Source organism: Colletotrichum spaethianum (genome assembly GCF_022836535.1).
Source record: "Colletotrichum spaethianum MAFF 239500 DNA, contig05, whole genome shotgun sequence".
NCBI classification, from domain to species: Eukaryota; Fungi; Ascomycota; class Sordariomycetes; order Glomerellales; family Glomerellaceae; genus Colletotrichum; species Colletotrichum spaethianum.
Window position 1 is genome coordinate 1598737 of NW_026054775.1, and position 20754 is coordinate 1619490.

At 49.1% G+C, this 20754-nt stretch overlaps 6 protein-coding genes across 6 annotated transcripts; 3 read left to right on the forward strand and 3 right to left on the reverse strand.

Moving 5' to 3' along the window:
• Positions 1-2471: 2471 nt before the first annotated feature.
• Positions 2472-3271, reverse strand: ColSpa_02963 (tyrosinase; the record flags this gene model as incomplete). Its single annotated transcript, XM_049269175.1, has 3 exons — positions 2472-2648; positions 2710-3034; positions 3237-3271. The coding sequence occupies 3 exons, from the start codon at positions 3269-3271 to the stop codon at positions 2472-2474; spliced, it is 537 nt and encodes a 178-aa protein (XP_049125132.1).
• An 896-nt stretch (positions 3272-4167) lies between these two features.
• ColSpa_02964 (tyrosinase) lies at positions 4168-5199 on the reverse strand (the record flags this gene model as incomplete). The annotated part of the gene is made up of 2 exons (XM_049269176.1): positions 4168-4551; positions 4840-5199. 2 exons carry the CDS (start codon positions 5197-5199, stop codon positions 4168-4170), a joined length of 744 nt encoding a protein of 247 aa, XP_049125133.1.
• A 2691-nt stretch (positions 5200-7890) lies between these two features.
• ColSpa_02965 (amine oxidase [flavin-containing] A) lies at positions 7891-9429 on the forward strand (the record flags this gene model as incomplete). Its single annotated transcript, XM_049269177.1, has 3 exons — positions 7891-8232; positions 8307-8601; positions 8693-9429. 3 exons carry the CDS (start codon positions 7891-7893, stop codon positions 9427-9429), a joined length of 1374 nt encoding a protein of 457 aa, XP_049125134.1.
• A 2631-nt stretch (positions 9430-12060) lies between these two features.
• Positions 12061-13959, forward strand: ColSpa_02966 (FAD-binding monooxygenase ausC; the record flags this gene model as incomplete). The annotated part of the gene is made up of 1 exon (XM_049269178.1): positions 12061-13959. The coding sequence occupies one exon, from the start codon at positions 12061-12063 to the stop codon at positions 13957-13959; it is 1899 nt and encodes a 632-aa protein (XP_049125135.1).
• A 1301-nt stretch (positions 13960-15260) lies between these two features.
• On the reverse strand, positions 15261-16030 carry ColSpa_02967 (UPF0641 membrane protein; the record flags this gene model as incomplete). The annotated part of the gene is made up of 2 exons (XM_049269179.1): positions 15261-15610; positions 15685-16030. The coding sequence occupies 2 exons, from the start codon at positions 16028-16030 to the stop codon at positions 15261-15263; spliced, it is 696 nt and encodes a 231-aa protein (XP_049125136.1).
• A 3482-nt stretch (positions 16031-19512) lies between these two features.
• On the forward strand, positions 19513-20400 carry ColSpa_02968 (putative oxidoreductase YxbG; the record flags this gene model as incomplete). The annotated part of the gene is made up of 1 exon (XM_049269180.1): positions 19513-20400. One exon carries the CDS (start codon positions 19513-19515, stop codon positions 20398-20400), a length of 888 nt encoding a protein of 295 aa, XP_049125137.1.
• Between the last annotated feature and the right edge of the window lie 354 nt (positions 20401-20754).

The window sequence follows — 20754 nt, forward strand, 5'->3', positions numbered from 1 at the left end:
GTGATACATTTAAAGAAGTTGTTGCAGACAACGGTAAGCTTCATCCGAGCAATAGTGGGCTCATAGTATCACTAATGGTTAAAGACGGTATCGCGGAAAAACGACGGGTGCTTGAAGAACTGTTGTATGACTTTGAGGATTTCATAGAACTGGATACTTTCGACCCATCCAAGTTCGCCGAGATACAAGCCGCAACGAGGTCATTCGCCCTTGACGTTTTGGACTCGATCAAAAGAATGAAGATCGAAGTCAAGACTCCGACAACCCCAGTCCACACGTTTCCGCCATTGCCTCCATTACCTCCATTGCCAACACAGTCTCCGAAACTTAGCTCTCAGCACGGATCAGCACCGCCCTCGCGGAACGGTAGCCTCTCTCTATTTCCCGTTGCGGCCCGGCACCCCAAGCGAACTGGAACTAGAAGCTCACATGGATCCTCAGACGGAGCGACACTACGCCGGACATCTTCCGTCGCCAGGTCAGCTGGCTCCGAACCTAGATCTTCGCGCGTGTTGCCGTCCAACAATCAAGATGTGTCAGTGATAGTAGCCATGGGACCTGGCAGGGAGAGGGACCAACATCGACCATCGTCCCCAGACGTTCTCGGAGAGGATACAGATCATCTTAAACTTGATATATTACAAGAGCCATCACACCCATGGACATCCGACTGGGTAGAGGAACAGACTTCAGCTCCAAGGCCCCGTCGGCTTGTGCAGGGAAGCATACCCGAAAACTCGGCAGTTACAAATCACATACTAAGCGACACCACTACCATTGCCCGTTTTAGCAGACTTGGATTCGAGGACAGTATCACTCCGCAAAGCTCTGTGTTTGATTTCACTAGTACCTCGACTGCCAATCGAACATCAGTATACTCGGATTCGCCAACACAGTCTTCTGGCGGACCATCGCCAAAAATGCCGATGAGCGAGATGCGAACATCTTCTCTAGCAGCGATCCGGTTCGAGCCGGCCGTTGCAATCGGCTTTCCACCTCCGGGTCAGTTTAGTGATGGCCTCATGCTAGCCAACGAGCAGGCTGTCTCAGAAACTAGCACTCAGCACCTCAGGCCCCTGTCAACCCACACAAAAGAGGAGGATTGTTCCATTGGCCCAAAGAGCTCTTTTCATCAACTCAAAGGGTTTTGCGAAGGCGCGCAGTCATTTCGCCGAGGGAGTTATTGGAGCGGCCTCAAACAGACGATGGCATATGTGAGCGGCATTTCGCCTAAGATACCGTGGTTCGGCGCGGCATCTTTACTTGATTTGTTGACGCTGATAGAAGACCAGGGAGAGCCACTTGCTATTGGGCGATGCTTGAATTGCGAATATTATCACATTTACCAAGAACTTACAATGGATAAAGAAGGTGACTGTGAGTGACTAATCTTTCCATCATGATACTTTGTGTCACGTTTTGACCCCAGGGTAGCGCGTGCGAATTTCCTGAAGTTCGGTCTACTTTATCGGATGCGATTCCTGATAAAATCACACATTCCTGCCAGAACAACATCGGAAATTCGCTATGCATGCCTCTTTTGTACTCATGCTGGTCATACAGTCCATGAGGGCGATGCGACGGTCTTCCAGAGTGCCGATCAGCTCCTCAAGCATTTAGCACGCCACCCTCAACCTCTTCCAGAAGTGCCTGGCGTCACAGTGCTATACGGCCAAATGGAGAAAGATCATTATCAGATCGAGGACTACGACATTCACTTTCCATCGCCTCCAGCACCGAACCCTTTTCCTGATTTCAACGCCTTCGCTCAGTTTCCCGTTGCTACGGCATTGAAGAGCCATGTGCAACGTTGGGGTGAGAGCCTGGCGGGGCCAGATGGCAACACGGATGTGTTGAAGTTCTTTGTTGGAGCCAAGATCGTTGGCGTCGAGTTCCCAGAGAAATGGGGAGGTAAATGGTGTATTGGCTGGCATGATGGTGTGCAAGGCCCCTTCCCGTCAAAGTATGTGGAGATCGAGGGCCCAAAGCAGAGTGAAATATCGTATCAAGCAACCAGTGCCGTCTCATTGACAACAAGGTGGAAATGGGATCCTCCAGATAGTCCTAGAACGGGGTGGTTGACATTTGGAAAGGGAGAAACTATCAAAAACGTTGGATGTAAGTGTTCCTGCATCAACTCAATGGCGGACGTCCCTAGGCTAATACAAACAGGGTTGTATCAAGACCATTGGTGCTGGTCGGGAACTAACAGTAAGGGGAAGTTCGGTATCTTTCCGCGATCTCACGTCAACCCCAATTCTCTGAAAGAGGGCGCCATCTTATCAACCACCAAGCGGCCACAAACCAGTGGTCCAATGCGATTGTTTAGTAGGAGAAGGCAAAGCAGTACAGCCTCTTCAAGAAGTGGAGATACTTAGGAAGGCTCATCGTGTGTTTTGGTAACTAGGAGAGCAACTAAATCAACTGGCTAAGCACAACTGACATTCTTCTATACTTCGCCAGGCTCCGTGCTACATATCTTCGCCAGTACTGATTCCGCCGGGCCTTCCATTGGTTACCTCATAATGAACAATCTGGCCTTCAAACTGCGGCTTGTCTGCGATATCATGAGGTAAAGTGACTGTCTCAGAATAGACCATGACCTTTAGTGACGGGATAGTCTGGCAAGGAACTTGTTCGCCGTGGACCTACGGGCCAATCGTTAGTTTTTCACACCAAAAAAGTCAGAGCTTTTGAGGGCTTTCTTACGTTCACAACACGCCAATGAAGATTTCGTACGAGGAACGGCAAGACATAATCTGCGCTCAAGTCACCGATACGACAGCCGTAATGTTCCTCCTGGTTATCCCAGTATGTCAAGAGTGCGGGAGTCAGCGCTACAGTGTCCATGTACTTGATTCCATAGGCTTGTTGCTTTGCGCAGTTTGCACAAGCTCTGGAATCAATGGCGGCTCTAGAGCTGGCAAATATTCCGCTGGAACCGGCAAGATGAGGGTCGACGATCCAATTTTCGATGTCGGGACTAAAGTCTCCTAAGAAGAAGTAAATCATGAAAGAGCCGTCTAGCGAGAACCTGTTCGCGGTATCAGAAGAAAAACGTATCAAAAACCATTTTGTGCATGTTTTGGTACATTCTAAACAGAACAAACACAGAACCACTGTTGAAATAAGAACATGGAACATGGACGGCAGAAATAGGGGCGACGATCACAGGACGATGTTGCCCTACAGCGAGTGGCTGGTAAATGAAATAACTGAGAATAGTGGACACTTACTTGTCAACTCTGAAAGTAACGTTCCAATGTGTCATTTTGTGATGCGAAATGAGATCCCCGAGATGTCCGTAGCAGCGATTGAAGTCCACATGTGTGGCAGGAAGTGCAGTTGAGAGCACCAGCTGGGACAGCTGTTGTGGGGTGAGTCTGGATTCCGATGGCTCATCTACCGTCACGCCAGATCTTGTTGTTATCCCTTTATTTACTATCTTTCTTCTTCCGGGAGAAATCTCCTTAATCGCTGTTTTGGCTCGAGTCACTAAGCGCCGAGACGCAGAGATGGGTTTATTGTTTGCCGAGAGTATCGTAGTCATTGGCGCAGCCATGGACCCAATGAAGGCTTGGCCGTTTCTCAATGGAGCCGTTCCATCTATCAGCACTCTAGACGGGAAGAAAGGCATTGGCTGTTTAATCTGACGTTTAAGCTGCGCACGAGCACCTTCGTCAGCTGGCGTTGGGCTCTTGGGAGCCAGCCATCCAAGTTGGCTGTTAGCCCAAGCTGTCAAAGACCTAACCACATCTCCAGATTTTCGGGCAGCAGCGGTTTGTGGATAGTCATATCCAAGCTCCAAATGGTTGCGGCAGTCGTTTGAAGTCCACCAGATAGGCTTAGAATCAGCAGTAAAACTTTTGCGGAAGGGGACAAGTGGGGTTTGAGGAGTTTCAGCGAGACGCCCAGGTTCGACGAAGTTGCCTTCAGGAACCTCAAGAGATGTCCACCAAGCAACCGATTCTGGATCTTGAGAATGTATGCCCTGCCAGATGGCCAGGAGGCGATCAATGTTGCTGAAATCGGTTAGTCTGAAAGCCAGTCGAAATGCATGACACTGCCGCTATGGTGCTTACCAGTGATGAAGCCAAAAGCTTGGGTCAAAGCTACAGATAGTCAGAATATTCCAGGACATGGTAGTGAGTGGGAGAAAGAGCCAACTCACCCGGCAAAAGCAGGACTGCCCATGTGGCCACTCGAGTCCCGAGGACCGGTAGCCAGCTGGTTGTGAATGTTGTCGTGAAAACCCTCAAGAGAGTTGGCATTGTAGACGACCGATGCGGGGTCTCGTGTCCTGGGGTCCCAATGGTTCGACATCTGAAGCCAAGTCTGCCTCTCAAACATGACGTGCCAGATGCCTTGAGGTGCTTGGCTACTAAGACCGCTTACAGGGTTGTACACATTATCAAAAGCCCGCATTACGTAGCTGTGATTAGCCGACTGGGTGGCGGCGTTGAGACCCCGAATAGTGTGATCTCTGGCAGCAGGAACTTGATCATACATCGACCAGTCAAAGCCGCCTTTGCTGTCCGCCGGGAAGTTGAACTGATAAAGTGGATTTGTCATCGATACCCATTGAGACGGATTGTCTGGTCGGCGGACTTGAACCCGTGGAAGCGTGAAGATTATGGGTAGCCCATATGTGTAGATGTCTCCTGAAACAAGCTTTTGGCGAGGAAGAAAAGGGTCAAAGTATGGAATTCTGAACCGATCGAGAGCAGCTTGAGCTCTAAGTTTTGGGGCTATCTCAGCAGCTTGCAAGTATAATGCTTGCTACATGTTCGTCAATGCAAGCTTATCGATTCGTCAGGGTATCCAGTTAAAGAGACATACCTCAAACTGGGCAACATAAACACGGTGCCATGTTGGAAAGACAACAGAACCGTGCGAGCAGTAGCCACTCTGTGGATCGGTGTTGCCGCGAGTCGAACCAAATTCTGCGGATGTGACACCATCCCATGCACGCCACGGTTGACCATGAATACCGCAGATCTCGTAGTAGGAAAAAGGACTTTCAAAGATCTTCTTGCTCATGAAGGCCTCGAGAGCGAGAAAATAGAGGTTCGCGAGTTCGACATCCTGAAGAAGGTCGTCGATCTCCAGTCTCAGAGGTTTATTGACACCTTTGGGGATGACTCCAACAGTAAGACCACTAGCTTGGGCATTTCTGAGTGCTTTCACGTCGACGGACATGGTTGAAAGTGAGGTATTTGAACGGAGTTTGACTACTGCGAATGGCTCCGTAATGGACTATGAAGTGATCGAAACACAATGGCTCATCTCAGTTACTTGAAGTAAGACGGAATCAGGGTTGTTCTGTAGAAGCGGATTGGTTCTAAATATTGGGTCTTTCATCGGACTACAGGCCACTGTATTTACATGACTAGGGCACTAGTTGCCATGAGCTCTATACCAGATGGTGTAAGTCTCTTACGCCGAGCAACGGACCACACCCATTCCATCTCAGAATGACCTGCAAATCGCAGAAGAAAAGCATAAATTCCCAGAAGGTGCACGACTAGAACCTTAGCTCAAAAACAAGTTAATATCAAGTGGCCAGTTGGTTGACTGATTCCTAGCATGAAGACTTCCGGGTGACTAATATATGCGCTAGCATTGCACTAGCATCAAAGATGGCACAGAACATATACTAAGACCAGGTCAGACTTTTCGTCACCTGCACTCAACGAAGAGTGTCCCTTTGAGTTGGAGAAGCACTAGATGACTTGGGCGTCGACCTAAATCAAGGATCTCTGGATCTAATGACCAAATCATGAGACATCTAGTTTACCAACGATCTGCGCACAATTTCAGCAAAGGGGCTGGTGGTTGGATTTTGAGCTCTTGTTCTTTGGTGAGACCAAGCCTACTGCGACTATTCCATTTTGGTTCCCAAGTCAAAACTTCATATCTGCCCCACATTAAGGTAGTGTAACAAAACACCGTGGAATTTAGCATAAACCCAAGACTCATAGGCATAAATGACAACAGCGCCCCTGACCTGCGTCTCACGACCCCAATCTAGGATACCGCCGTCTCGCACGTCCGCGCTGTGGCAATAGTAATAGCGGACCACTTCTTCTGCATATGCTCTAGCTAGACCTTCGAGGCTGCTCTGGAACTAGGCAGCTCCCCAATCTTCGGCTTTTAGCTGGGAAGATAATATTTGGATACGATGTAGCGTTGGGCCACCGTTTTGACCGTTCAGCAGTGGAACTAAGCTGGGGGTCTATTCAATGATGTTGATGATACTGATCAGTGTATAATCATTGGTTGTTTAGATCTTCCGTAAGTTCAGGCAAGGGCGATATTGGATAAATTTAACAGCGAACAACCCTGAAAATGGGTTTAGAGCTCTTGAAACTAATCAAAGTTACTCCGAACAGGTCGGTAGCGACAGAGGCGCTCACAAATGGAGGACCAGTGGTATTGGCGGCTTGTGAGTATTTGTCTTAGCATTGGACAAATTAGCTTGGTTTGGAGATTATCTGATTACGGCAATAGCTGCTCTTATATCATTCTGTGTCATAGTGTAATAGGCTGCGCAGCTTGAGTAGGGGTGTATTTGAGACCTACTGATGTATTGAATCAGAGTTCAGTGTACAGGACAAACCATTGAAAGGAAGAAAGTTCAAAGGTGGAGTACTTTCCGACTAACACGGCTACTCCACTAAACAAAGTGCGCCTCAAAGATACATATCGGCACGCAGGGGAAACTCGGGCTTCTAAGACGGTATAGATAATTCGTGCTGTACGGCCCATCCCCATCATTCACTACAATAGCTACCTACAGTCGACATGCGTGGTTACTCATGAACGGAAGAAACATTATGAAGCCGTGTCCTTTCAGCATGACGACCTGCCGAGGTATCTAAACCTGCGGCGAGATGATCAGCCGCAGCGAACAGTGTTAGGCTAAATTTTGGGCTGATATGCTACCCTCCCGCAGCCGCGGCATCTATCTCGGGCTTGGCCATTACGTATTTTAAGCAATGCTTCGACTTGTAAGTCCTGCATCATCTAAGATCCGACAAAATATAATTACCAGAAAAGGTTTATACAGACGTCTAAGCACACGAGAAGTTCTCGTACACTGAGGGGCTTGCAGCAAGGCAATCAAAATTCCCAAGTGATTAGTGTTTCGGAGACTGAAAGTTGAATGAGTCCGAAAGGCGACAGTATTCGTGAGGCTGAGCACCGGAACCCGCGGACGCCTGATCTTTTTCGGGGCATCGCAACGTGATCGGTCATTGATTCTGCATGGGCCACACGAAGAGCCCTGGGTGCCTCTTGAACAAGCAGTTGTCACCGCTGCAAGATTTTAGCACCTAGATCTGCTTAGACTGGCGGTCGATGGAAATATCAATAAGTGTCAAATGATACAAATAAAACTACCAATACCTATATTACGCCTGCAGTCACGGTCATAAAACCGAAGCACTGCCAATTGTAAATAAAAGCTTTGGAGAAAAAGCCATGCATATAGTATTACCAAAGCTAGACTATGATCAATCAATTGAAGCTATAGGAGCAGCTCATTGACTGGTGAGACTTTGAATCACTGAATGCATTAGTGTTTGGTGTATCTATCATCCCCCGCCATGTGACTGCACACATTGTGGAGACTGTGGCGGAGGCACTTCGGCCACCGCCCGGATGCCGAGTCATGCCAAGGCTATAGCAGATACATGCTTCAGACGACAGTTCCTCGGGTTTTGGGGTCTAAAGTCTGAGTGCACGGTTGGACACTACGTGAGCCTAGTGATGTAGAAAGATATTCAAATCGCCAACATGAGAGAACATATAAAGACTGTAGACTTGCACATCGTTACCTGAGCTTTTAGATCCTAAATAACTATCCATCCAACATTTCATTGATACACAATGTCTTCCACAACAACACAATCTGTCGATGTCGTCATTGTCGGTGCAGGTCTCAGTGGCCTACGAGCGGCGACCGAATTGCACAAATATGGCCTGTCCTACGTTGTATTGGAAGCCATGGATCGTGTCGGGGGCAAAACACTCACAGTACCTGCGTCGTCTCAAGGCGGTGTGGTAGATGTTGGGGCGGCCTGGATCAACGACACCAACCAAGCGGAGATGTATCGCTTAGGAAAGAAGTTTGGCTTCGAGTTTGTGGAACAGTGGGTGACTGGGCTGAACTTGTTTCAAAATGGCACTAAAGAAACCGTCTCATACCCCTACGGAAGTATGACATTTCCGGTAAGTCACACCAAGAAACGACTATAATGGCAAGCGAAGCCTGATTTGAGGTTCAATGTCTAAAATAATTCTAGTTGAGCTCCGAACAGCAAGCTCAGGTTCAAAAAGCCTTCGTCAAACTGGCAAACATAGTTGAACGTTCTTATCTTGATGAGCCCTGGTCTGGACCGGATGCCGTCAGGCTAGACTCACTCAACTGCCAAGAGCTGATAGAGAAAGAAGTTGGCGGTGAACTCGCCAATATGCTAGTCAATATGCTCTCGCGCTCTCTTCTAGGAGTCGAGAGCCATGAAATGAGTGCCCTCTTTCTCATCAACTACATCAAAAGTGGAACTGGAATCGAAAACATCTCCTCCGATCAGGAGAACGGTGCTCAATACCTTAGAAATAGACAAGGCAAGTTCCCAAGACTCAATCTTCATAACAAATATCTCTGAACCTCTCTTACAAATATTCATAGGTAACCAGACCTTCTCAATTAGGCTAGCAGAGGGCCTCATCCCCGGTTCAGTGAAGCTTTCATCGCCCGTCAAAATAATCAGTCAATCGGACTCGAGATGCACAGTTGAGACTGAATCAGGACAGATTTTCAAGTGCAAGAAAGTCATTCTATCTGTTCCATCCACACTCTATCCTTCGATCAGTTTCCTCCCAGACCTACCACATACCAAGAAAGTCTTGAGCGAGTCCAGGCTCGGCTACTACTCAAAGACTGTTTTGGTTTACAAGGAGCCATGGTGGCGCAATGCTGGTCTCTCAGGTTCTACCATGACCGCGGACGGGCCGATTGTCTTCAGTCGAGATACGTGCGTCCCAGAAGACGGGCAATACAGCATCACCTGCTTCCACGTCGGTGAACCCGGCAGACGATGGTCCAAACTATCAACCAAAGAAGAACGACAGAAAGAAGTATTGGGCCAGTTCAACGCTATGTTCAGCACCGTTGTTGATAACTTGCCTGATCCGATCAACATCATCGAGAAAGAGTGGACCAAAGACGAGTGGACAATGGGTGCCCCGAGTCCTGTCATGGCGCGAGGGGTAATGACAAATGATGCAGGAAAGGCCATTCGCGAGCCTTTTGGCAATGTTCACTTTATTGGAACAGAGACTTCATTAATTTGGAAAGGTTATATGGAAGGTGCTGTTCTATCTGGTATTCGGGGTGCTGAAGAAGTTATCGCTGTTTTGGTCTGAGTTATGACCATTTCCTACAATATTCTTAGATGTAAGTTACGACGCAATTGTTTGAAAAAACGCACTTAGTACTGAAACATCTATTTTCAACTTGATCAATTTTGCAAAGTACGAAGCATTCGGCCATGGGCTGTTTGCTATTTTGCTGGCTTATTTACACGATCATGTAATCAGAAACGATGGAGAAAGAAGTTTTGTGATGCTCATTGGTTGATATGACCTGTTTTTATCAGTTCATCCTGATTATGACAACATCGGCGCATTGGACCATGAAAGATTTACTTTTTGCCCGAGTTGCTGCAAAGAATCGTTGTTGCTGTTAAACTAGCCATGTCCGTCGGTTTGTGGTTTGATCACTTACCAAGCTCATTCGTGCGACAGTGATGCCATTGCCAGTTCCAAGTTGGAAACCTTTACCGGATTACAGCAATATAAAATTCATTCTATCACAATGTCACTTTCTCCCAGACGTTTATTCCTCCCTGTCACTCAGCTTTGAAACTCTTGGTTTCTCCCAGACGACTCAAATTAACGCCAATGTTGGCTTATGACTAGCTGTAGTTCTCTTTGTACTAAGACTGGCGCTATGGAGTGAAAGTCCAAGCTAGGTGCTATGGGTGCGGTCACACATCGGCCTGAGGAGTGTACTTGGTGTCAATATAATCGCCATGCCCCTTTTGCACACTGCCAACGATGGTCGGTACGACCGTCTTATAACGAGGTCAACAATTCCAAGGAAGTAGCCATTGTAAAACTTGATCACTGGATAGACCATGGCTCTATATATGCGCGCTTATGTGCCTGTGCTACTCACGGCTGATAGATGATACGCATCGGTAATTAGGACGATGATCAGAACATCGAAGACTAGACCCACCACTCCGACTAAAGCGTAGACAAGCGTCTTGTTCCTACCTCGCGGGCGATGAGCAAAGTTGTAAATACAGACTTCAAAGTGAAAGCTTTTCATGGATTGAGGGTCGTGAACGCTTTCTGCTTTCGGTCGTTATCTAGGCACATACAGTGCAATGTCAAAAGTCCGAAACCCGTTCTAGTGCACCGCTTACCCTGAAGCCTACTGTAATGTTAGCTTAGGAGCGCCTACTAATTGATAGAACCAACCATCAACGAAACAAAGTAGTAAAATTAGATACTTGTAGCGCGTACTGAAAACCGTTTTCTAAGGTACTAAAATTTCTGTAATATATATTTTTACGAGATAATATGTATGCTGAGATACTGATTTTTAGAATATAGGTGCTTTGTTGGTACTCTGTATAGCGTTCTTAGACATATGACATGGTACTGTATGCAGGTTGAAACTCTTGCACTAGCCGAGCAGGCTGCAGGTATCACTATGGATGTTAAGGCAGGGTGCGGTAACCCGCGAAACTTCAAGCTAACACAATCCTATTTAACAGATACATAAAATCAACAAGGCGCGAGCCCTTTTTATTTTAATTTTTTTGGTCCGCAAAGGCATTGTATCGTTCATATACTTATGCAAATGTAACCTATGTTCTCCTGAACAGTTCGCAAAGTTAGCTCCAGAGCCCCAAAACCAAGTAGACCGAATAGTTTGTTATTGTTGGAATAGAGATTCGCACGCATTCGTACGCATCCAAGCGGTAATGCCACCTGTACATTAGTCAGCAGAATCCAGCCTATATAAGGGCCAGATCTGCCAGATATCTAGGACTTAGAAGATCATCGGCAACAAACACAGTGACGGTCAACCCCTATTATCGTGTGCCTCCAGCAGCGCGCGAGCTATTCCGACAGTTATAATAATAACTTCTTCTATAAAAACAGAAACATTTGTTCATCTTCTACAGCCTTTGTCCCAGTTTCTTGTCGATAGTGGTCGTCAGCCAGTGTGTACAGTCGCGCGTTGATAGGAATGGCGTTGGAAGTTAGTCAGATAAAACGACAACTCCCGGTTGATTTCTCACGTATCAAAAGTTCAACTTGTACTCAAGAAACATCACCAGCAACAAAGGAATTTAATGGCAAGACACATTAAAAAAAAAGAAAACACTAAACACTGGACTAAATGGATTGCGGATAGGACACGGCCACAAAAGGCAAATATCACCTCATATCCAGGCGCTAGGGATCTTGCAATTGAAGCCAAGACTGGCCGTGCAACAAGCGCGACGTGGCTTTTGTATCTGCTTGAGTCATGGAAAGGGTTAATACAGTGGTCGTGTAAGGCTTAGTGGGGGGCGGAGGCACGGCCGGGCCTGAAGTGTACTGGAATGCCGACGACGCCGGGTACTGAAGGTGAAGACAAAGCCCGAACATTCGGTCGGCACGGCCCTATTGGGAAAGCTCCATCGAAAGTGGCCGGGTTTCAATGACAACCGCACAGCGAAAAGCCCCGAGGATCCGACATTTGCAAAGGTAGTAGTTTTTGACAAACGTCTCAAAATGCGGTGAGGGTAGATAAATAGGTCTAGCTGTGCATAGTACAGTACAATAATTATATATACAATCATCCAATCCTGGTCTTTGAACATATTCTGCCACTTGACCACAGTACAGTCTCAAAGTCTCAGTTGACTAAACTTTGTCTAGAATTTCGTTTCCTGTTTCCAGCGTGTCTTCAAGAACAACGCCAGCACCAACATCATGTCTACGGCAGAGTTACGGAAGATTTACGACAATGAACGCCAAAAGCGGCTTCGTCCCGAAGGCATGGACCAGTACATCGATTTCCGCGACCCTACAATTGGGGACAAGCTGGGACGAGATCCTTGGGTAAAATACGACGATGTCCTTGCCAACGGCACCCATCTGAAAGACGGATCATCGATGAAATTCACCATTATCGGCGCCGGGCATGCAGGTCTACTATACGCAGTGCGCCTCATTGATGCTGGCTTCAAGGCAGAGGACATTGTCCTTGTCGACACGGCTGGTGGTTTTGGCGGAACTTGGTACTGGAATCGATACCCCGGACTCATGTGTGACATTGAGGGGTATGTTTACATGCCCCTACTCGAGGAAACAGGTTACATGCCGAAGAACAAGTACTCGTACGGCGCCGAGATTCGTGGGCAGTGTGAGCGGATTGCCTCTCATTACCAGCTCCGTGGGCAATTCTGTACCCAGGTCGCTCATCAACATTGGGACGACGCGAAACGCCGCTGGATCATCAAGATGACTCAAGATCGAGGTCCGGGCAACCAAGCTGTTCATTTCCAAATCGAGACGCAATTCTTCGTCTCAGCTGCTAGTGGACTTAACGTGCCACATGTCCCAAAGCTGACTGGCTTCCAGGAGCTCATGGACACGAAGAAGGTCTTCCATTCTGCCCGATGGGATTGGCAGTACACTGGTGGCAGCCAGGCTCAACCCGACATGATTAACCTTCGAGGCAAGAAGGTCGGCATCATCGGCACGGGTGCCACCGCCATCCAGATCGTACCAGAACTTGCCAAATGGGCAGACCATCTTTACGTTTTCCAGCGCACCCCTAGCTACGTTGGCCCACGAAACCAGCGCCAGACGACACCTAAGGAGTGGAAGAGGGTAGCGTACAAACAGGGCTGGCAATATGAAAGGCAGGACAACTTCAATCACTTTATCACAAATGATCCGGTTCCAAACAATCTAATCAACGATGGATGGACAGCATCCGACTCCCACACGGTTGCCGGCTTCATAGGTAGCCCTTCGAAGCTCGTCACCCCGAACACCATAGAGGAGCACATCGATTCCATGTACAAGATGGATGTGGCGCGAGGAGAGCGCCTGCGTGCTCATATAGCTGCTGTGGTTAAGGATGAAACTACTGCTAAGAAGCTGCAACCATGGTATGCTGGGTGGTGCAAGAGACCGGCTTTCCACGACGAATACTTGGACGCCTTCAACTTGCCAAACGTCACCCTTGTCGATACAGATGGCAAAGGAGTTGAGAGTTTCACTGCATCCGGTGTTGTTGCGAATGGGACTCAGTATGACTTGGACGCCCTGGTGTTAGCTACGGGCTTTACAACTGTTGCTAAAACCCCGTCCCCATCAGGCCAGCTGAATGCTCCCATAATCGGGCGGAACGGGGTTGCTTCCTCACAAAAATGGGCGTCTCCGGAATACGGAACCTTCTACGGCACTTGCTCGAACGGATTTCCCAACGCATTCTTCAGTGGTGCTTCAGGTGGCGGTGTCTCGTATAACCTGACTTCGTCTTTTGACGTTGCGGCCAGATTTGTAGCCAACGCAATCGCTATGGCCCACAGAGAAGCTGGAGGGGCTAGCAATCTGCTGTCCATTGAGCCTTCCAAAGAAGCCGAATATCGCTACACTGATGAAGTGCAAAAGAGAGGCCTATGGTTCACTGCTTTGAGTACTTGTACTCCAGGTTGGTTTACCGGAGAAGGCGCCGGTGTGTTACGTAAGCAAACTCCCGAGGAGCAGGCTGCCCGGTTGCGACAGGTGCCTTGGGGTTCGGGCATACTCGACTTCAAAAAAATGGTCTCCGAGTACATTTCCAAGGGAGCTCTGGAAGGGTTTGAAGTGAGGACCTAAAACAATTTGTAGTAGTTCTGAGCGTACCAGAGTAGTAAGACTGTAGAGTAAATATACTATGGCAGAAACCAGCGTGTCTCAGAATCTAGTTAATTGAGTGAAAATAAAAGCTGCGGGTCGAGGATGCATTTCAAATGGAGTCGGCAGGATTGTCTCCCGAATGCCACGCCCAGGTGCTTTTTAATTACTTCATACTGACCAGGCAGTCTTCAGCTGGGTAATGCACAACAGCCTTCAAGCCAGCACGCCGCGCGATAGATCACGTCGTTAGCAGAATCTAAAGTCCGTGGATGCTTCTACACATGCACGTCGGCTTAGTTGTTTACCATGGCAGAGTTGGACAAGTGAGTCAGCGTATCTACGTGTCCGCTACTGGATGGATTGAACGTTGCTGTCTCTCAAACTGCCGGTGATTATACATCATGGCTTGGTCCAGACTGTCAAAGTCGTGACCTGGTTTCCTGCTGAAAGTCCATTGCGAGCTGACACTCAGCAGACGAGGGCGATTACTCACCTCCATCGCGAAGGTCTTACTTTTCCAACGTGGATCGCGCCATTGCTGCTGCTCCAGCCCAATGGATGTTGACAACCCATATCAGTTCGCGTTATCACGATCTACAGCCGTGCTTTCCGCACCCGACAGTGACGCCACTCATTTCTAATTTTCAAGACGCTGCCAGCAATAGTAAGGACCCATCCCAGCATGAACCCTGTCATCAATCCCGATTGGGTTATCAACAAACGCCAAACCTGCACGTCGAGGCGGGCGATCAGGGGAACGACAGGGTTGTGCCGCATAAAAGCTTCGAATTGGGTGCGCCCATTTCGTATCCATAATTACGAGCTCACTTTAGGGGTGGAGAAACCCCCAAAGACTTTTTGCGACTCGGGACCAACGGCATGGGACTGCTCATCTCCGCGCTCAGGTTGCGGCCGGAATCACACGAAAACTTGGGGTCAAATCCCAGCGGCGACGGGGTAGTGTTCGCCGAAACCTGCCCAACCCGTCGGCTGCGGGTGGGTGTTTTGTCCGCCACCTCACACACGATGCGTTTTCGAAGGCGCCATGTAGGTGGAGGGAGTCCAGTAGCAAAGCTTTCAATATTAGTCTATAAACGTAATTCAAATCGTGCGAAAGCGACGCCAGACATAATCCCATCCGTTTTTTTTAGTGGTATAATCCTCCGTTCCCAGCCCCGATGCGCTTCGCTAGTTGTCGCTACGTCAAGTCTCGTAGCCGGTTGGTATCATTTCGGTCAAAACATCTCTAGGAAAACAAGATCGTGCGGTGCGCATCTTGCTTAGAAGAGCATGTAGGCGGCAACGGCGACGGAGCCGAAGATGGCAAAGGTGGACTTGATAGCAGAGGCGCTGTTGGGGGCGGTGGTGGAAGTACCGGAGGCAGCGGTGCCAGTGGCGGTGCCAGTGGCGGTGCCAGAAGCGGTACCTGAGCCAGAGGCGTTAGAGGCAGCGGTGCCAGAAGCCGTGGAGGTGGCAGAGCCAGTCACGGTGGTCAGACCAGAAGCGGTCTGCGTGACGGTGGCAGAGCCGGAAGACGAACCGGTGGCAGAGGCAGATGCAGAGGCAGAGCCGGAGGCGCTGGCCGAGGCGGTAGCGGAAGCAGAGGCAGAAGAAGAGGTGTCGTCGGAGTCTGGAGAAAAACGTCAATATCAGCAAAAACGTACTTTGACAGCCCTGGGGCCATAGTTGCCGAGGTTTACTTACCACCGGTGAGGGTGAACTGCTCGGACTGAGCCAGAATGCCAGAGTTCTGGGGGTCGGTGGAGACGAGGTTGATACGGTAGCCGTCGCCGGCGGCGACCTTGGGGTCCTTCAGCTCGTACTTGCCATCGGCAGCGTTGACCTTGGCGATGGTCTCGGAGACTCCGGGGTAGCCGGACTGGTTGACGATGACGATCTCGAAGCTCTTGGGGTCGCTGGAAACAGTCTCCCAGGTGATCTCGTTGGTGGCGGAGATGTCCCAGTCGTCACCCTTGGCAGGCTTGGTGACCTTGACGGCCTGGGCGAGAGCCAAAAGGCTGGTAATAGCGACGGTGGTCTTGGAGAACATGTTGTCGATTGGTTGGAAAAAAAATTAAGTATGAAGTGGTTTTTTTTTTTTTGGTGGTTTCTTTCTGTTGGGGTTTTTTGTTGGTATTAAGATAAACACAGTGTCTGAGCGAGTGACTAGAACGAACGTCCAAAATTGATGAATCTGAAAGGAGTTGAACGAACAGGAAGCGGGAAATTGAGCTTCACCCGCAACCTTTATAAACGGACCATCCGCAAAGAATCCCTGTCTATACTCCTCACGAGTCAGGGCCGGTATGCCTCTCTCCCCCCTCCCCTCCACTCCTTAGTGTCACCCCACCGCCCCATCTCGTATGGCAAACCGCTATTCAGGGAATGTTAGATTGCTGTTAAGCTTGAATCACCATCTCGTTGTTCTGGTTTCTTTTCTGCCAGCCGTGACGTCGATCGCTCTCCCTGCCTCGGGCGCACGCGAAGGAAGCGAAGAACCTCCACAGAATCTCGTAAAAAGAAAGGCCGTCGGCCGGGATTGCCGTGGATACGGCTCGATGCCACGAACAAAGTTCCACGTTTAGTTGTGATAGGCCAAACACTTTCTAGTTAAGAAGCTTTCAATCATTCAACACGACCACGTCGACACCCGAGGGCTTCAGCACGCAAACTCTTCTATGTCCAATCAGGAGGCTGCCATTGCGCGACCACCACTATCTACAGCATTATACGAGATGGAATAACCAGGGCCAACGTTGTTTGGACTCTGAGTGACAGGCTAAATTAAGTAACTCGCTTCATCTCGCGCGGTACCTTGCATTGAAGAACCGCTCCCATGCAGCCCTGGTTTCCGCTCTCAGGGATCCAATGTGGTAACGTAATGGAGTCGGCTTGTCGGTCCCTCAAGCCCTTTTTTTTATTTTTTAAAATCTTTTTTTACCTTTTCTTTTCTCTCCAGACTGTGACTACACTACCTAAGGCTGCAGTCAGTCGGCAACGAAGCTTTAATTCGCCCTAGTGCCTTTTAGCTAAGGGCCGATCAGTGGCAACGGGCCCTTACCTAGTAAAATTGGCAGCCACTAACCAGGCTACAAGCTTGGTTTGGGCTGGTCATTTGCCAATCCGAGCTTGACACCCGACAGCGCCTTTTCAGTGGGCACCGCCAAGCTGGTTCAAAGGTTCCGGTGGCGGAACTCCTGACAGCTCAGCGGGAGCCGTCCGTGTTCTCAAGGCTTGGCGCATCGTCCCATCGTTGCACAGAGCTATCGTTAGAACCCGTTGGCAGATGGCGTTTACAAGCCGGTAGTTTCTCCCAGTGGCTTTGTCGCCGAACCTCGTCTCGTATACTGTTTAATGTCCTCCCTAACCATCTGCGAAGTACTTCGCTGTTGGGAAAACAAACAAAAAACGGGGAAGCCCTATCGCTGCTAGAAGATGTGGCCGTGTCGTCCCGACGCCCAGCGAATCCCCAATGCAGTGGTACTCGGAAGCAACCAAATGGGGGCAGATGATGTCAGTGCTATGTATTAAGGCAGCCAATATCCTACGACAACTAGAATTCAATCGTTCAAGAACAAAGGTGTAACAAATTGCGACGTACTAATCCTTACAGCAATCCTGAGAGCTTGTATATTGTCGCGGCACTAACGACGAACCTCAACTGAACAACAGCACAACTAAACTGATGTTGCTAGTTTTTTTTTCTTTGCTGGCCGCGCACACAAGTATCTGGGTACTAAGTCGCACAATCCCACCACTTCCTTTAGCAAGAACCGTCCCTTTGCTTCACATACTCTGTCTCAAAGGGAAGCCCACATTTCATCCTCACGGCACCATAAAGCGCAGAGACGTCAAGCTGCCGTCCCACTGAATCGCCGTACGCTTTGGCCATTCCCAGGTTCTTCATAACGAGTGAAGAAATATCAAGCTGCACTCCAAGATCCGTTGCGGTAGCCTGAACTTCTTGCCCGCCTAGAACCGCGAGACCGACATCCGCCCAAGGTCTTTCGCCTCGTGGAGGCATGTAAGCTCCGGTGGTCAGGCGCTGCGAAATTTGGAGCCCTGCTGGTCCGATCTGCTGTTGGAGCAAATTCTCGACGTCGGCAATTCTTAAGCCAGCCTTCTCCGCAAACACGTGAGCTTCGGCGATTACTTCTATCATACTGATTCCAAGAGAGTTTCTGTCGATCAAGTCTTAGTGTCTTTTCTCAACAAAGAGGGTAGGTTCAGTCACTTACGCAACAGCTTTCAGACTGCTTGCAAGCCGCACATCGTCCCCGAGTCGTAAGACTCCTCTACCCATCACTCCAACAAGGTACGGGTTGACTATGTCGATAGCAGTCTCCGCCCCGGCTAATATCCAAAGCAGCTGTCCTTTTGCGGCTAAGGGGCTGGCACCAATGACCGGGGCAGCGACGTACTCCGCACCCTTTTCCCTCAATCTCAACCTTGCTTCAGCCGAAGTTTCAGGATGAATGCTTGATGTATCCACGATGACCTTTTTCTCAAAATGACTGGTTGAATCATTTGATTCCAACAATGTATTCAAAACTGTTTCAACCGCATTGCCATCGCTTAGAGACATGAATATGATGTCGGATTTTGCAGCAAGCTCATCAAGGCTGTGAGAAACACCACCCAAAGTTTCTAACGCTGCACCTCTGGACTTGGTGCGGTTGTAGAAGTTGAGATTCGGCGCGCCCGTCTCTGAAAGGTGCTTTTGTAGGTTGCTAGCCATGCCCAACCCCATGGATCCTAAGCCTGTTCGTTTATGTATATTAGTGAGCTGCCATGTAATAAGGTTTGTTTGTAAGAGGGAGGTTCAGCCTGCCTATCCATCCTAGCCTCAGGTGAGGACTAGCTGCGGGTACAAAATGATGGCTCATGATGTAATATGCGTAATCCGGAGACTGTTGTTTTAACGTGGTCTATCATGGTGAGACGATACCGAGCCTTTTAAGCCTTGGGGGAATGCACATAGTAGAGTTGGCAACACAGTCGTCTGACAATACAGCAAGTCTCCGGAGGTGCACACAATGTCCGACGGAGGCGGCGATTACAGCTTAACTTCGCAACTTTGAAGGCAACACCAAATATTACCCGGGTAGTCCGAGGGGGACATAGCGAGTCCATGCCCCTGGAGTTTCTTTTATGGTTCGTAAATGAACTTAAATACTGGACTACAACATATCGTGTAATTACGCCACAGCATTCAGTGAAGATTGTATTGCAGTTAAAAGAGTAAAGCTGGGAGTCGCAGCAATCGAGATGCCATCCACCGGTGGCTGGCCCATTAAATAAATTGCGTTCCGGATATGCCTGTTCCGCCGGAAACTCATTAATAGTCTTTCATGTTTTGCATCAGATATTTATAATTCTGTTGACCTGAAAACAATATCATATGAGCTACTTAATGTGCATACAAATAGTCGAGGTCTTTTGCTTCAAAGCCCTTCGTTCCTGTGGTACCAATAGTTGACTTCTAACTTCCTTTCTCAGACTTTTCTGTCAACAGCAGCCCACCTTGCAACTATGGCATCAGGCCCGCTCCCAGTTCTTGTCATCATTGGCGGCGGCGGCATTGGCCTTGCCGCAGCGCACCGCCTCGGACCCGGCCGACGAATTCTGTTTGCAAGTCGCTCCTCCTCTACCCTTGACGCCGGGGCCGAATCCCTCAAGAAGGAGGGCCTCGAGGTTGTCACGCAACAGGTCGACGTCTCTTCTTACGACTCCGTGTCAGCTGTCGCGAAGGCGGCCGCGTCTCTGGGCTCCATCGAAGCTGTCGTACTGACGTCTGGCGTCAGCGCGGTAGTGGGATCCGTCGAGATGATTCTTGCGGTGGACATTCTGGGCACTGCGAACGTGATTGATGCGTTTGGGAAGGAAGTCGACATGCCTGAAGGTTCTTCACTTGTTTGTACCGGGAGCATAGCGCAACACTTGTGCCCACCTATGTCCCCAGAGCTGGAGACGCACCTCGCTACGGCCCCGCTCTCATCCCTCCTGTCGCCAAACAAGGAGCTTGATCATATCATTAAAGGAGAATGCAGAGTTGCATACTATGTTGCGAAGAAGGCGAACTTTCTACGGGCTCAGGCGGCAGCGGCGTCGAGAGAGTATGCTAGCAAAGGTGTAAGAGTCAATTGCGTTAGTCCCGGGATGACGGAGACCAACATGTTAACGGCAGAGAAGTCGGTGAATGTGGTGGGCGATATGATTACTGCTGCGCTGAAGGTTCATCCTTTGAAAAGAGCATCTACGACAGATGAGGTCGCTCAGGCGATTGAGTTTGTTGTTCGGTGCGGCTACGTTAATGGGGTTGATATTCTCATTGATGGGGGAATTCACGCGACAGAATTGTGGAGCAGCCTCGTCTATCCTGAGAAGGCAGCAAATCTGAGAAAGTCCATGAACGGATAGCACTGGGACTCAGACTACTCTGGTCGCCACATTATTGCAATAGGGCAGGGAATAGAGAACTGGATATGTATACGGATGAGATTGGTCTAGGCTGACTCTGCCAGTTGAACATTTTGATGATCCATGTATGCAACCATGTTGTGTATCGGGCAAGGTCATAAGCAAAGCCGAATAAGGCAAAAGGGGTAGAGGGACCAAAATTGATAAATTTCAAGTCTTACGGCCCCTGCATATTATGTATCTTTCATACATAACGCAGCGGCTTCATCGCTGTCCATAGCTTCGTTGATCTTGCATGGTCCCTAGGCTGGGCTCTCGCTTTAGGGCCTTCACCGTTGGCGTAAAGTACCCTCA